This window comes from Saimiri boliviensis, chromosome 5 (assembly GCF_048565385.1).
Source record: "Saimiri boliviensis isolate mSaiBol1 chromosome 5, mSaiBol1.pri, whole genome shotgun sequence".
NCBI lineage: Eukaryota > Metazoa > Chordata > Mammalia > Primates > Cebidae > Saimiri > Saimiri boliviensis.
Window position 1 is genome coordinate 87,339,407 of NC_133453.1, and position 16,897 is coordinate 87,356,303.

The window sequence follows — 16,897 nt, forward strand, 5'->3', positions numbered from 1 at the left end:
GTAATCCCAGCTACTTGGGAGGCTGAGGCAGGAGAATCGCTAGAACCCAGGAAGTATAGGTTGCAGTGAGCCAAGATTGCACCACTGCGCTCCAGCCTGGGTGACAGAGTGAGACTGTCTCTCAGAAAAAAAAAGTCGCTAATTGTTAGTCTTTATGTCTAATTGTTACTGTCTTTATGTTGAGTATGTGAAGGTTGACTAATTTATGGTGCATATTTGGATTTTTTCCCATGTGGTTAGTGGAAGAAAATAGGAGGTTGAATAACATGGCATTTATTATGACAGTAACCAACAGGGGCAACTGGAGTTAGCATAGTTGTAGCTTTTGTAAATTACTCAATTGTCACTCAATAACAGGACAGTTATTTACTCGATTTTGATTGGCTGAGGAATAATAGCGGCTCCATTTCAGCAGATAAATAGCGAGGACTCGAAGCTTTAGTAAAATTAATGACAGCTGGAGGAATTCCCAGCTGCACATGTAACTAGAAGCGCTTAACTACCCAATTAATCATGAATGGATGGATTCAGTGAAACACAAAATTCAATCTGCTTTTGCAGTGGTGGTTTTGAAAAATTAGAGGCAAGTGTTTTTTTCTCTATTCAACACAACTCTGAGTGGCTAGGAAAATGCCATACATTTTTTAAGATGAATGCAAAGAAATGTGAGTCCCTTCTTCCCTCCCTTCTTTCCTATACATACTTATTATACACCTACCATGTGCCAAGCCCACAATGGGGACACAAAGATGAAAGGAATATACTACCTGCTCTTGATGAGTTCTTGTCAGAAAGATAAGATAGCCATTTGTACAGTTATAACACAGTGGATGGATGAAATTGAGTTTGCCAGATGAGCAAGGAGAAAAGGGGCTTCAAAATAAGTCAGTCTCCTGTGCAAGAGCAGGGCACTTTCAAAGCATGTACTCACCTTTTACAATAAATATTTTACCTGGGTGCCTACTATGTGCCACACAGTGTGGAGGAAATATGTTTGGAAAAGTGTGAGAAGCATGTTATGGCCAGAGCATGTTGGAGGAGAAAGATGAAAGATAGGCCTGGAGGTTGGCAGGGACATTTAAAATGCCATTTTAATAGTGTCATTCCCAGTTTGGTTTCTCTTTTCAAAGTAAATGACTTTTTTTTTTTTTTTTTTTTTTTTTTTTTTGACGGAGTCTCTCTCTGCTGCCCAGGCTGGAGTGTTGTGGTGCGATCTCAACTCACTGCAGCCTCCACTTCTTGGGTTCAAGTGATTCTCCTGCCTCTGCCTCCTGTGTAGCTGGGATTACAGGTGTGCACCACCACACCTGGCTAATTTTTTTGTATTTTTAGTAGAGACGGGGTTTCGCTATGTTTGCCAGGCTGGTCTGGAAATTTAGGCCTCCAGTGATCCACCTGCCTCAGCCCCACAAAGTACTGGGATTACAGGCGTGAGCCACTGCACCTGGCCTTATTGTTTAAATTTCTACGCTCACCACATTCCACAAGTTTTTCAGGCAGCTTAGAAGACCATATGAAGCCATAAAAAAGTTAGTAACCAGCAAAAGATCATGGTCAGAGAAAATATAAATTAAGATAGAAAATCTTATGCTAAGAAGAAAGCTAAAACTGAGCTCTGATCTTCCTGGTGCTGATGTAAAAACCAAAATATAATTAATCATAGGCTCCCCATTGTTCGTAGAAAATACTTCAAGACAGATGATAATCAACATTAATTTTTATTATCCATAATGAAAGATTTTAATACTTGTAAAGAGCCCTTTTTTTATTTAGTTGTTAAGGTATGAGTCGACTCAGCCTTCCGTATTTTGAGGAACATGTTCACCAGGGGCCTCTTTGCCAGTGGGTTAATGTAAGTGCTTCCAGTGTCTTTCATGTACAAGGCATTTTGCTACAGAGTTCTCATGCAGTCATTTCATCAAAAGATAGGTGAAGGCTGGGTCAGTGGCTCATTGCTGTAATCCCAACACTTTGAGTTGCTGAGTGGGGAGGATTGCTTGAGTCCAGGAGTTTGAGACCAGCCTCGGCCATATAGGGAGACCCTGTCTTAACAAAAAGTAGTAAGTCATGCGTGGTGGCGTGTGCCTGTGGTCCCGGCTGCTTGAGAAGCTTAGGTGGGAGGATCACTTGAACCAGGGAGGTCAAAGCTGCAATAGATATGATCATGCCACTGCACTCAAGCCTGGGTGACAGACAGAGCAAGATCCTGTCTAAAAAAAAAAAAAAGCTGATGGTGTTACCCACTAAGAAAAATGTTGCCAACTTTGGCTGCATCTGCTTTATTCTCATAAGGACTGTTCTTCTTTGACAGTAATTCAAAATGATGTATTTTTCTGGTAAAGTTTGTTTGTTCTGCAAGAGTGTGTTTCATTTTTCTTTCATATTCAGCATCTTTACAGCATTTCATGCTAAATGGTGATAGATTCTGTTGTATTCCAATTTTGTAATGAAGTAATAGAATTTGCAGTAAAACCAAGTTCCCTGGAATTCTTTAGTAAAACAACGATTGCTTAAAATGGGAAAGGCTTGGTTTTCAAATTCCTATTCTCAATATAAACCTTGGCCTTTACCCAGGGAGGCACTGTGCTTGTCCATCATTGTCAATTTTTATGTTCTTTGGTTATAAATAACTTCTGGAACAAGTGCCAGACCACATTTCAATAGCAATTTTCAAAATGGAGTTCATATATTTTTTAAAAATCCTTTGTGATCTTTTCTAGTAAGAAGGTTTTTATTTTGTTTTGTTTTGTTTTTTAATGAATTGTAATTTTGTAGTACTGTAGATGGTATTGTATTGTCTTGGACCTGCATAACTCAAATTAGTTAAGAATCTTTCCACAAAATATTGAGGTTAATAATGATTTCCTGGACTTTTCAGTAAATAGCTCAATATATTTAAGCCCACCCCTGCCTCCCCACTGCTACTACATTTTCTTTTTCAGCCCTGATAATAGTTTCTCCTCATCTCAGCTGAATATTGGAAGATGTACAAACTGCTGATACTTTGTTGATAAATTTAACAGTCACCAAAAAAAAAAAAAAAAAAAAATCATGAAAAGGCCAGGCAGAGTGGCTCATGCCTGTAATTCCAACACTGTGAGGCTGAAGCGGGAAATCGCTTGAGCTCAGGAGTTCAAGACCAGCCTGGGCAGCACGGCAAAACCCTGTCTCTACAAAAATACAAAAGTTAGCCAAGAGTGGTGGTGCATGCCTGTAGTTCCATCTGTTTGGGAGGCTGAGGTGAGAGGATTGCTTGAGGCCAGGAGGTTAAAGCTGCAATGAGTGGTGATTACACCACTGTGTTCCAGCCTGGACAACAGAGTGAGACCATGTCTAAAAAAAAAAAAAAAAAAAAAAAAAAAAGAAAGAAAGAAAATCATGAAAAATACTGAAGGCTTCAAGCTGGAAATGTTTAAGTTAAAAGATGTTCTTACACCTTTAGCCAATGTCTAATGCAGCACTTAGTGTCTATTAAGCAGTAGGTAAATTGTGTATATCCCCTATATCCTGTTGATCATTTGTAGATGTTTTTGGAGTAGGTTTCTGGTTTACTTCTTGCTCTCTTTTCTCACTGTCATTAGCCTATCAGTCTCTCAGTCAGTCTCTCTGACTGCAGTTTTCACACTTTCAGATACATCTTCCCAGTGCATCCTTTCAGCCTGAAACTCTCATTCATTTACTTTAGTGCAGCATCAGCCATATACTCACAACCATATGGCTGCAAACACTTCCTCCCAGCTTGCCTGATTTGCTGTGATCTGCATTTATTCTACTCTACAATTTTATTTCGAGCTACTCCTCAACATGAACCTCCGAACTTCTCATTCCCCAACACATAAGGCGAGGCACTGCTCTCATGCCTTCGTCCACACTGCCCCCACTTTTTCTTGAAATGCCTTCGCAGAGTTTGCTCTGCCCCCAGCATATCATGATGATGCTGATGGCGCAGTTCCATTGCTGACTTCTCCGTGCACCTCTCTTGGCTTCCTCACCTCAGACTGACCTCTGCCTTTTTGCAACTCCAAAGTCAGTAACCTTGGTTTCTTTTTTTAAATGATATAGTTCATCACTGAACTGCCTTGTTTCCATGAACACAGATCTTATTTCTCCAGCTTGTTTGTAAGCTATTTAAAGGCAAGAAACATGCCTTTTACTTCTTTAGTATCCACTGCAACTCCTACCCCCATGCGGACTGCAGAATTGTCCAAATTCATCACTCTCCAAACATTGCCTTTATTTTCCTGCCCTTTACCTTTGCTGTCTGCCATTCCTGATAATTCTGCTTAAGGCTCCCTCACCTTCTCCCTGAGATCTTCTATTCCCCCAAAACAGAATTAATCTGTCCTCTCCTATTCATTGATTGCATTTGTATTTTTGTTATGGTACATTTTGTACTCTCCTTTATAATGTGGTTATTTACATAACTGTCGGCCCTATTATGTTGTAAGCCCTTGTTAGGCATGGACCATGTCTTAGTGAACTTTTTGGCTACCATTGAGTGTGTAACATACATACTAATTTTTCAACAGGCGTTTGTCAATTTGAGTTGCATATTAGATAGTAGACAATCAGACATGACCTAGAGTTGTTAGGGCATCGACTATGGTAGGTATGTGGAAGGCCCACTTACCTGCTCTGTCCTCTTGGGGTACCCAGAACCTAGCAACAGTTCACCTGGTTCACATTTGATCACCTGAAGAGATTCTTTCATTTGGAAATTAATAAAGACAATAAAATGCTTGGTAAAAATGACTAAAGCTATACTGTGAGGTTAAAACTAAACAATTAAGCACAGTTTCTCTACTGTGTGTACAGCAAGCTGCAAAGATTCCGCAAGAATGTTGAGTACTAATAACCTAGTCCGTTGTCCTTGAGAGTTCGTAGCATACTTGCTCTGGGGAAGATAAGGGAAATATCTCTGGGTCCTCTTTATTCCAGGGACCTTCCTTTTGTAGTACTGAATTGTTCACTGATCCAGTACTGTTTTATTTCTCAGGCCACCTCTACTGGAATGTTTCATCCTCATCTAAGACCATTTTATCTAAGAGTGGCGAGTTCTTGGCCTTTGTGTCTGCATTTTCCCCTAAACTCTCCATTAAAGTACTGAGTCTGAATTTCTTGAACTTGTCTTTCTTGTTCCCATAGCCAGTGCATAGGTGCATGCAACGCCAACTAGAGAGAAGGGCTTCCTCTCTCCTCCACTTCAACCTGCTGAATGCTACCTGTGGTCCTCAGGGCTGTCTCCTTCTGCACTGTGGGTCTCTCTGAGCTTTGCTGTGCAGCATGGAAGGAGTTTGATAAATAGTGGTGGGAGAAGAACAGCTTTCAGGTTGAGTCCAGGAGGAAAAAATTTTCCCACTGAATGGACATCCTGCCTGCCTCTTGGGTTTTGCTCTGAACCCTATACCTGTCTCCTGAGGCCCTGGCCTTCATCTGGACTTGGATTTCACTCTATGCCCATCATCACACCCAGCCATAGTCAGTATAGGACTGTGCTACTCCAACATTTGTTGATTTATTTCAAATTCAGCCATTTAGATTATATATATATATATATATATATATATATATATATATATATGGTTTGTGAATTTATCTATAATGATGCAGGATGAGAATGGTAACAAAAGACCTATTTTTAATAAATTCACCTTAGCTTTAAAATAGGAATTCTTTCTTTTAAAGCACATATTTCATAGAAAAGCAAAAAGAATGAGAAAATAGAATTTTAAAAATTTGCTAAGTGAAAGGAACAACTGCCTTATTTTTCTTGCTGAAACCACAAAAGGGAATTCTTTAGCCAGAGAGCTTATATTTAGCTTTTGGGAAAGGACAGAGTGTTTTGTCTCTGAGAGGTGACTTCACACCTGTTTAGGATTCTAAAAGTCTGTGGTGGGTTGGCTTGTTTTTTTGAGAGTGCCAGCCTTAAATTTTGGGATGTGGGTAGGCTAGCAGAGGTTGCGACAGTGTTCTGTGATGGTCACTGTCCCTGTCCCTGGCCGTCTTAAAGTGGATCCTAGGTCATAAGAGGAGGGGCAGCCCACAGTCGTCCCGGCTGATGCAAGTTTAGAGCCACACAGTTTAGAGGAGACAGCAGGTTAGGAGTGTCAGCCTCAAATGCAAAGGACAGAAGTCTTATTTATGCTGCTATCTGACCGAGAAAAACAGAACTGACTGTCTTCTGGTTATTCCCAAACAAGGTGATGCCTCTGAGTAAACATACTTCTTGCAGGCAGAAGAAATGTGGAGGAATAAAACCAACATGATTCCCAAATTTCATTTTAGCCAATACTTTTAACTGTTCTAAAGTTCTCACTAGAGCATTTAATTCCTACTCACTTTAATTAATTAAGCTTTATATCTCTATCCCTTTTTAAAGAGAGGGATTTCAACAGCAAATTGGCCTCACCCAAGGAACAAAGGACCAGGCAAATCCATATACAGAAGTGTTCTCACTAACCTGCATTGAGTGATTCCTTGGCTGAGTGCTTGCACATTCTGATTGCATAATCTTCATGACAGCTCCATGAGTCAGGTTATTCTGCTCATTTTCAGAAAGGAAACTGAGCCCAGAAAGAATAAGTATTGTGCTTAAAAGCAAATGTCTAGTAAGGAGTAGTCCTAGGATTCCAGCCCAGGTAGTCAAGCTTCACAGCACGCCTTAGAACTGCTGATTGCATGCCAGCTCATATGAGTAACCACTCCCTCTCCTTATATTTCCTAATGAAAAATAAAGATGATGATCAGGATAAATTAACTTATAGCTCCTTTGTCAGACTTACTGAAATCAAGCATTTCATCTCTTTACTTTTTTTTTTTCTATTTGTTTGGTCAAAAAAAGTTTTCAACAACGAGATGAGCAGATGTGGGTCTCCTCTTTGGCCAGTTTGGATCTATTGATGAGCTAATTCACTGGAGAAAGGGGAGAGAAAATCCAAGATTTGTTAGTCACTGCCTTAGTAATAGTTGATTGTATGTGCTTTGATGTCAATTCAAATGACCAGTTGCATCACGAAGTACTTGAAGACCTAATTCCTGGCACTAGGCTCAAATCTTTAACAACAGACCTCAGAGGACTCTTAGAGATCATCCAAGAGATGTTCTTGTCTAAATGCAAGTCTCAACTTCTCCGGTGGCTGATGGCCTAGTGACTTTGAGCATGTGGCCTGACTTCTCTTGTAAGAACCCAGAAGAACTTTGAAGAGAAATCAATATACTGTGCTGGAAAGAACATTACTAGCATGCTCAGTAATTGTTAGTTCAAGCTAAATGCAGAGACAGAAAGAGAGGTTCTTTTTTTAATGCCTTCAACTTCAGTGATCTGCTCATCCAACAGTGCCTATTGGCACTTCTGCTGGGCATGATTATTAGTTAATTAGCAAGGGCTTTAGAGGCGGTCAAACCAGGGCTCATCACACTTTACCAGCTTCTTGACCTTGGGCATATTACTTAGTGTCTCTAAGCCTTGTTTACTTCCTTGAGGATAATGAAGTCTACCTCTTAAGTTTTTATTGTGACTAAATTAGATAACATCTGTAAAGTGCTGTTTTGTTTTTTTTTTTCCAATCAAAGCCCTACTTCCTAGTTCCAAAGGTTAAATTAAGAATAAGTTCTTTTCCTTCACCGTAATGAACTCTAACACACAGAACACAGAATTAGCAGACAGGAATCAACAAAGCAAGCCTTGCTCTCATCTCCTGTCCTCTGAAATGATTGGAGAGGAAGGGCACTATCCCAGGAAGGAGTATGGGCCTGTACCACTCCAAACTCCAAATGGGGCTGGTCCATGCTGATGGGAGGGGTGGGTATTGTGTGGTCACCACCAAGGCCACAAAGGTCAAAGGAGGGAAGCAGTGCTATAAGGAGTAGTGCAGCCTGGGGTGCATGTCTTATGACAATCGGCTCCTCCTGTGGAGGAAGCGAGGGGTAGGCATAGCTCTTACCTTGAGTCCTGTGTGTTTGCAAGTAAGGCAGCATGTGCACAAGGGGCCCACCACACTGTCAGAAGCTCCCAATGATTCATCGTCTCCTAATTCAAAAACAGTATTTATACCTAAAATTAAATTACTGTACAAGATGATATCACCTAGTTTTTAACTTCAGATCTACAGGCTTCACAAATTTAGGAGAGAGGTGACCAAAGAGAAAAACTCATACTAATATAGCCTCTGTTCAGGGGCCCCTGGGCCTCTCAAAAGAAACAGCCTTTTTTGGTGGGGGATGGAAATGGGTGGCAAATAGTCTTTTTTTTTTTTTTTTAAGACAGAGTCTCACTCTGTTACCCAGGCTGAAATGAAGTGGCACGTTCTCGGCTCACTGTAACCTCTGCCTCCCGGGTTCAAGTGATTTTCCTGTCTCAGCCTCCCAAGAAACTGGAACTACAGGTGCCCACCACCACACCAGGCTGATTTTTATATTTTTAGTAGAGACAAGGTTTTACCATATGTGCCAGGCTGGTCTCAAACTCCTGATTTTGTGATCTGCCCGCCTCAGCCTCCCAAAGTGCTGGGATTACAGGCATGAGCCACCGTGCCCGGCTGGCAGGAAATATTCTTTTTGAAAGAACACAGTTGGTTGGACACAGTGGCTTACTGCTGAAATCCCAGCATTTTGGGAGGCCGAGGCAGGCAGATCACCTGAGGTCAGGAGTTTGAGACCAGCTTCGTTAACATGGTAAAACCCCATCTCTACTAATATAAAAAATAAAAAATATAAGTATAAAAATTAGCTGGACATCATGGCATGTGCCTATATTCCCAGTTACTGGGGAGGCTAAGGCAGGAGAATTGCTTGAACCCAGGAGGTGGAGGTTTCCTGGGAGCTGAGATCATGCCATTTGCACTCTACCTTGGGCGACAAGAGTGAAATTCTATCTGGGGGGGGGGAAAAAAAGAATGCAGTTAATAAAAGCACTTAATACTAATCATGGGACGTACATAGTAAGTGCTTAATAAACAATAGTCATTATTGTTTTTGATAGTGATCATTGATATTTAATGTCACCTATCAAAATCATTATTTTAGGGTTAATGCAGGTAATTTTAAGCTGTATAATCTGTAAAAATATGCATGTTTTTACATATTTGTATACAAATGTATATAGGTATATAGAGATGTATAATGTTTTTGTTTTTAAAAATTCTGAAGGTAAAAATTCAAACTATATAGCAGGGTTTAAAGTGAACTGTAACTCTGTTTCTTTCCTCTAGTATACTTAGGTATATTGATGCATAATAGATTCTCAGTAAATTTAACACAATTTCAAATAATGTGCTAGATTATTTTACAACATAACCTTCTGATAACAATTTCACAGTTTATTAGTTGGAGGTCTATGTCATGCTCCTGTGTTCAAGAAATTCTCTTGCCTCAGACTCCAGAGTAGCAGACATGATAGGCATGTGCCATGGTGCCTGGCTACATGCTATTCTATTTTATGAATGAGCCATACTTTTTAAAAACATGTCTTCTATGGATAACATGTATCTGTTTTTATACCAATAACATGCTGTTTTAGGTCCTATAGCTTTGTAGTATATTTTGAAGTCAGGTTATGTGATGTCTCCAGCTTTGTTCATTTTGCTCAGGAATGTGTGTGTGTGTGTGTGTGTGTGTGTGTGTGTGTGTGTCTGTGTCTGTGGCTATTTGAGGTCTGGTTCCATATGAATTTTAGATATTTTTTTTTCTATTTCTTTGAAGAATATTGTTTAGTATTTTGATAGGGGTTACATTGGATCTGGACATTGCTTTCGGTAATATGGTCATTTTAATAATATTAATTCTTCTGATCCATGAACATGGGATGTCTTTCCATTTGTGTTTTCTTCTGTTTCTTTCATCAGTGTTTTATAGTTTTTATTGTAAAGGTCTTTCACTCCACAGTTAAATGTATTCAGAGATTTAAAAATTATTATTATATGTAGCTATTGTAAATGGGATTGCTTTCTTGATTCCTTTTTCATCTAGTTTGTTATTGATGTATAGAAACACTACTGATTTTTTTGTATGTTTATTTTGTATCCTGCAATACTGAATTTGTTTATCAGTCCTAGGGGTTTTTTGCTGGAGTCTTTAGGTATCTATACATTTGAGATCATGTCATGTATAAAGAGGGACAATTTGACTTTCTCATTTCCATCTGCATGCCTTTTATTTCTTTCTCTTGCCTGATTGTTCTGGCTAAAACTTTTATTATATGCTGAATAACAGTAACAAAAATGGGCATCTTTGTTCCATTTCTTAAAAGATTCAGTATGATGTTAGCTGCAGGTTTGTCATACGCGGGCTTTATTACATTGATGTATGTTCCTTTTATGCCTAATTTGTTGAGAGTTTTTGTCATTAAGGGGTGTTGAATTTTGTCAAATGAGTTGTCTGCATCTGTTGAGATGATCCTATGGTTTTTGTCCTTCAGTCTGTTGATGCAATGTGTCACATTTATTGACTTGCATGTCTTGAATCATTCTTGCATCCCTGAGATAAATCTCACTTGATAAATCCCACATGATAGTTTTGACATGTTGGATTCTGTTTGCTAGTATTTTGTTGAGATTTCAAAATTATTTTTATCTTTTTTAGAGACAGAGTTTTGATCTGTTGCTCAAACTGGAATACAGTGGCATGATCATAGTTCACTACAGCCTTGAACTCCTAAGCTCGTTATTCTTCTGCCTCAGCCTCCCTAGCTGGGGTTACAGGCATACACCACCATACTTGGCCTTATTGAGGATTTTTGTGTCTTATTCATCAGAGATATTGGCATTGGTCCATAGTTTTCTTTTTTTCTTTCTTTCTTCTTCTTCTTCTTTTTTTTTTTTTTTGCCTTGTCCTTGTTTCTATTTTTGCTCCTTTCTCATATTAATGAGTAAGGACATAAGTTGTTCATCTTTTTCTTATTAACTTGTTAGAGCTCTTTGGATATGAAGGATCTTAAAATCCAAGTCACTTATGAGACAGTGTTTTCTCTTTTGTCATTTTCACTTTGATTATTGTATTTTTTTCCCCAGACAAATGTTTAAGATTTTAATGCAGTCAGATTTATCAATCTTTTCTTTTCATGGCTTCTGAACTTTTTGACATGTTATTTTAAAACTTTAGCATAGTTTCTGCTAGTGGTAGTGGGTGTGTGTTTATATATGTATATTTAAAAAATACATATATGTATTTTTTATATATAATATTGCCTTTAAATCTCTTCATCTATATCTAAGATATAAGACTAAGCACGATGGCTCATGCCTGTAATCTCAGCACTTTGGGAGGCTGAGATGGGTGGATGGCTTGAAGCCAGGAGTTTGAGGCAAGCCTGATAAATACGGCAAAACCCCATCTCTACAAAAAATATAAAAATTAGCTTGTTGTGGTGGCACATGCCTATAGTCCCAGCTACTCAGGAGGCTGAGGCATGAGAATTGCTTGAGCCTGGGAGGCAGAGGTTGCACTGAGCCAAGATCATGCCTCTGCATTCCAGCCTGGGCAACAGAACAAGGCTCTGTCTCAAAAAGAAAAAGATATAAAAATAGGAATCTATTTTATGTTTTTTTGAGTTGGCTAGCTCAACTTCCCAACACTATTTATTGATAATAATTCTTTTCCCATTGATTTGCAATGTTTCCTATATCTTACATTAATCTTCCGTACAGAGCAGTCAGTTTGTGGTCTCCTTGTAATTTCTTTGATCTGTGCCAGTACCAAACAAGTTTAACTTTTGTAGTTCTATATGTTTTCGTATCTATTTAAAAGGTTAGTTCTTTTTTATTGTTCTTTTAACATTTTTTCTAAACAACTTCTGGATTTCAATTTTTCCAGTCAACTTGTGTATCATTCTGTCAAGTTAAAATTAATTTTATTCTTCACTGGTTATTCCTGAATGATTTCCAGCAACCCCTGGAGGCAGGAGGAGTGTATGCCATTTGGGTGTTGTCTGGGCAGTATTGGGGTCTCCATTTAAGGTTCTCCCCTTCCCCCTGATGCCATCTCATTGATTCTTTCTTTCAGCAAATAGTTTTGAGCTCCCGTGAAGTGCAAAGTTTTGTGCTAGGAACTCTGAGGACCACAAACACTGATAAGATACGACTCCTGCCTGAAATGAAGTAAATGCTTTACTCTGACTTCCATTGTGTCTTCAGCCACCTCTGGGGAAGCCCTTCTGTTTTTGATAGCATACCTGGATTCAGTTAGCCATGCATACACATCCCCTTAATAAGAAACTTTAGCCAGTCTAAAAAAAAATCATTCCAAAGAGTTAAAAGATATTTTTTCATCACACAGTTCCTGGGGCTACAGAAATGACATGGGTGAGGCTCAAGCCCTTTTCCCTACTTTCTTCCTGTCTTCTAAACTAAGCTATATTATTCTTTTTTATCTGACAGAAGAAAATCTTTCTTTCTTTTTTTTTTTTTTTTAAGGCGCAAGAGATTACCTGAGGCTACTTTTAGGGGAAACATATATACTGTTGTCATATTGCTAATCTGATTCTCAAGAAAACACCACAGTGTAAAAGTAGTGTTCTGTCTGCTGCTTTGTAAACCGCTCTAGGGGCCATATGAGAAGAAAGCATCTCTCAGGCAGTCACTTCTCCAGAAGAGTCACAGAAGTCCGTGTTTTCAAGCAAGGATCAGCACCTCATCAGTATGCAGCACTGCTTCTACCAGCAGCATATTCAGGATTTCCTGAACAAATGCTGCAATTTCCTTTCGTCTCTGCGGAAACTAGATTAGTACAGCTTGAGCAGCCACCCTGGAATGAAGACCCTGTGCTGGGGCTAATGCTGCCAAGTGCAAGCATTGGGGTCAACCGGTGGGAGCCACGCTGTCATATACCTGTGTCATACAGGTTGATCAGAAGCTTTCATGAAGTTTTGGCTAGGCAGGGTGGGTCTCAAGAGCAGCTGCTCTGCGTCCCATGATGTTATTCTGTGACCTGTATATAGTAAAGCTTGGTTGTTGGAGGCCACCTTCTCTCAGTAGGTGATCACTTTTCCTGTCCCAGAAGGAAAGTGAGCTCCACAATCTCACTGTCCCTACTGTTACAATAAAGTGCTTGTTGGATGCAAAAATGATCATGGGTGTTTTCAATTTCTCTTCCTCCTTAGTCTCACAGAAGGTTTTTGATTTATTGCTAATTGTGCTTATTGATATAGCACTTCTTACATACATGTAAAATATTATATGTTGATTACTCAGCTTCGCATGTCCACTTACCCTTCCTGGATGCTCCAGCGGTCAGGTGCAGGCAGTTTCCTTCTGGCCTCTCTCTAGCTCACCTGCTCTTCCCTCTATGCCCTTGTAAATAACACAGATCCTTTCCTGTATCTTTTCCTTCCTTTTTTTCTGGGACATGTTCATACTCCCTTTCAACTGGTTGAAACAAACCAAAACCAAACCAAAAATAAATTAAAATGAGAAACCAAGCCAGTACCAAGCCAGCAGAACATATTTATGGGCCAAATTATGGGCTCTTGAATGTTGGACTTCTGCTTTTTCATATACAAAGCAATGTAGATGACATTGAAGAAAAAAAAAAAACAAAGTAAATGTTGTGATGATATAACACTAATTATGAAAATGGGTATCACAGTGCTTTATTTTTCGCTCTACCAATGGGAAACAGAAACTTCTGCTTCTACATATTTGGTCGTAGTAGAGTTTATTAGATAGTTTTGAGATTCTGACAACTTTGTTCACATTTCAACATAAAGTTCATCTGCCGGAGTCCCGGAGTCACTTTTTGTGTACTCAGAGATAATTGAATGCAGGGGTTTGAAAAGTTGTTAAGGCAGTTTCAGGAATTCAGCTATCTTCTCATGGTAGTAGTGAAGTGTGTATTCAGCTGCTTGACTCACTGCCCCATCAGGCGGTTTGCGTTTTTTGTGAACTGTAGGGACTAACCATCCCAGGACATGTTTTCAAAACCAGGCAAGTGCCTTCTTCCCAACTTACATACCGTAATCTCACTTAGTGGTCCTGATGTCTTCACAACAGCCAGTCCAGGCTCCCTGAGAATGGTTCATCACACATATCACATTTCCAGCAAAGCATTGCTTAGGACTCACTCCAAACTGTTTCAATAGATATTTTAGAAACACTAGGTCAGGGACAGTGGTTCATACTTGTAATCCCAGCACTTTGTGGGGCTGAGGCAGGAGGATTGCCTGAACCTAGGAGTTCAAGACCAGCCTGGGCAACATGACAAAGTCCCATCTCTACAAAAAAAAAATAAAGAAAAAATTGAAAATTTTTTTTTCTCTCTTACTTTAGATTTTATGCAAGTGTATCTAAATTCAGACCAAAGACGTGTTCTGAGAGAACTCTGCTTTAAAGGACTTCAAGATGGCTCTCTTTTTAGGCAATGAATACGACTATGAAGCAGTCACTCTACACTTGACCATTTTGCATGTCCAAAATTTTTCCCTAATAGATTTGCACAGAGGAATTTGATTATAATTTGGTTAACGCATACATTTCCTCTGCCAAGCGCACTTTGAGAAGCACTAGGTAAAGTACATGGATTTGGACACATTGCAGTTATCAGGTTTATAGCACATTTTCTATGCAGTAAATACGGTAAGACAAATGGCTACATTTCAAGATGGGTTATTATATATATATATATATATATATATATATATATATATATATATATAATCATGGAGAAATTAATGCTTTTTGTTTTTATCAATGTGAAAACATCAGTACTAAGAAATGAGGATGAAAAAGCTGATTTATTGTGTGCCTGTTATGTGCCAGGTCCTGGAGTAGGTATTTGAATGTCAAACGCAGTTCAGTATGGGATTTGAATCTGCTGGCTCTAAGGCTGAACTACCTGAGTTCGAATCTCAGCTTTCCCACTGCTCTGAGGATTCAGTGAGATGAAGTGTACAAAGCAACTAGGCCCATGCTGATGCGATAGCAAGAACTCAGAAAATATTAGCTGCTTATTATAACTTGTTCCATTTAATCCTGGGAAGTAGGCAGTGTCCCTCTTTTTTTTTTTTTTTTTTTTTTTTTTGAGAAAGAGTCTTGCTCTATTGCCAAGCTGGAGTGTACTGCCATGATCTCGGCTCACTGCAACCTCCACCTCCTGGACTCAAGTGATTCTCCTGCCTCAGCCTCCCAAGTAGCTGGGACTACAGGTGCATGCCACCATGCCCAGCTAATTTTTGTATTTTTGGTAGAGATAGGGTTTCACCATGTTGGCCAGTATGGTCTTGATCTCTTGACCTTGTGATCACTCGCCTCAGCCTCCCAAAGTGCTGGGATTACAGGCATGAGCTGCCTGGCGGCAGTGTCCGTCTTTAATAGATGAGGAGACTGTCTCAGAGTTGTCCAGTAACTTGTACAAAGTTTTCAGCAGTATGTTGAAAAGGCAAAATTTAGAACCAGGGCTTGACTGGGCACTCTGATAAAAATACTAATGAGGGGTTCTTGTTCTAGGCTGCCAGGAAAATCTGTGCTGGGATTTTTCTATGATGGGAAAGACCACCCCTACTAGAATACTTTCCTCTACTGAGACAGAAAGTTACCCTTAAAGGTAGCAAATTCACAAATAAACATTTCTACATGGAGAAAAACTTTCAAAGGGCCAGATTCAGCAGTCAACTATTTCTTAAAGCTTTTTTTTCCTCCTGTGGACAGCAAATTCTCAGCTACATGGATAGGTTTTTTCAAAACCCGTGTGTGATTTATGAAACATGTCAAATGCACCAGTCCTCCCAATACCTCTGCTGTGTAATGTTACCATCTATGCAAATATCAACTTCTAATGCCAGCTTAAGGAAACTATAAGGATGATGTTCCTGTAGCAGCTGTAAGACAAACCTCCAGGGTTTTTGTGAGGAGGCAGGAAGGGAGTGGTTAGCTCTTTAACTTGATCACACCAGTCAGACTGGATTTCAGCGCTGTTTAAGTAGCTCTTCTAGTATGGGCTTCAACTGAGAACATCCCTGTTTTCATCCTCAAGGTTGTTTTTCTGCCCAGTGTTCTCATTGACCACGTCTGGGCTGGCTGCTGCAGGACAATGATTGAAGTTTTAGTAGTGAAAGAGTTCAATAGTGTTGACATTGAAACTGGAAAATCATTTTACTAATGTAGGATGATGCTTTGCTGTATTGAAATCTTAGACAAATAGATGATCCATAGTGCAAGATACAGTTAGGATTTAGCTTTTGTAATAAGCTGAGTCTGTTTTTCCTTTAGATGTATATGCAAAAGAGAAGATGAGTGAAAACTAACATTTCACAAGTGATATGGGTCTAATATGGCACAAAACAAGAAGAATTGGGGCTATCACATAATTTTCATTGCAGTTTACTTCCTAACACTTAGTCAAAATATTTTTCTTCACAACATTGTTACTTTCTGAATAACTCAGACACTTAACTATATTCTGCCATCTAAATTTATATCTGCAATAAGGCATGAAGTGTGTGCATCAAATTTTAGGCAAATGAAAAGAACTTGCCTTAGGATACTGTTATGGATGTGACAATTTAAGAAGCTACCCATCATCGCAAACTATTCTGTTTTCCTTTCCAGGGTTCAGCGGATTCGTACACAAGCAGGCCGTCTGACTCCGATGTCTCTTTGGAAGAGGACCGGGAAGCAATTCGACAGGAGAGAGAACAGCAAGCAGCTATCCAGCTTGAGAGAGCAAAGGTGACTCTCTTTCCCTCTCTTTGATTCAAAAGTGGGTCATTGCTCAGTGGCTACCAGCTGCTCTTCCCCTACCTCACATTTTTCTGGAATAATTGTTTTATGATTATTCCAATAAGGCTCCAGATTGGGAGGCTCTCTGATTCTTTCACCTCTAAGTGAGGTTAGTAACATCTCCAAAGGGGCATTTCCCGAAAATCTTCATCCGTTTATATTTGGTTTGGTGGTGAATTATTGGTCATCTT

General features: G+C 39.4%; 1 protein-coding gene across 5 annotated transcripts in view; it reads left to right on the top strand.

Moving 5' to 3' along the window:
- CACNB4 (calcium voltage-gated channel auxiliary subunit beta 4) overlaps positions 1–16,897 on the top strand; it is a 287,994-nt gene that overhangs the window by 216,217 nt on the left and 54,880 nt on the right. For all 5 annotated transcript variants that reach the window (XM_003921977.4, XM_003921978.4, XM_003921979.4 and 2 more), the window contains one exon: positions 16,536–16,655. In XM_003921977.4, coding sequence (XP_003922026.1) covers positions 16,536–16,655 — 120 coding nt within the window. The remainder of the gene's footprint in view (positions 1–16,535; positions 16,656–16,897) is intronic.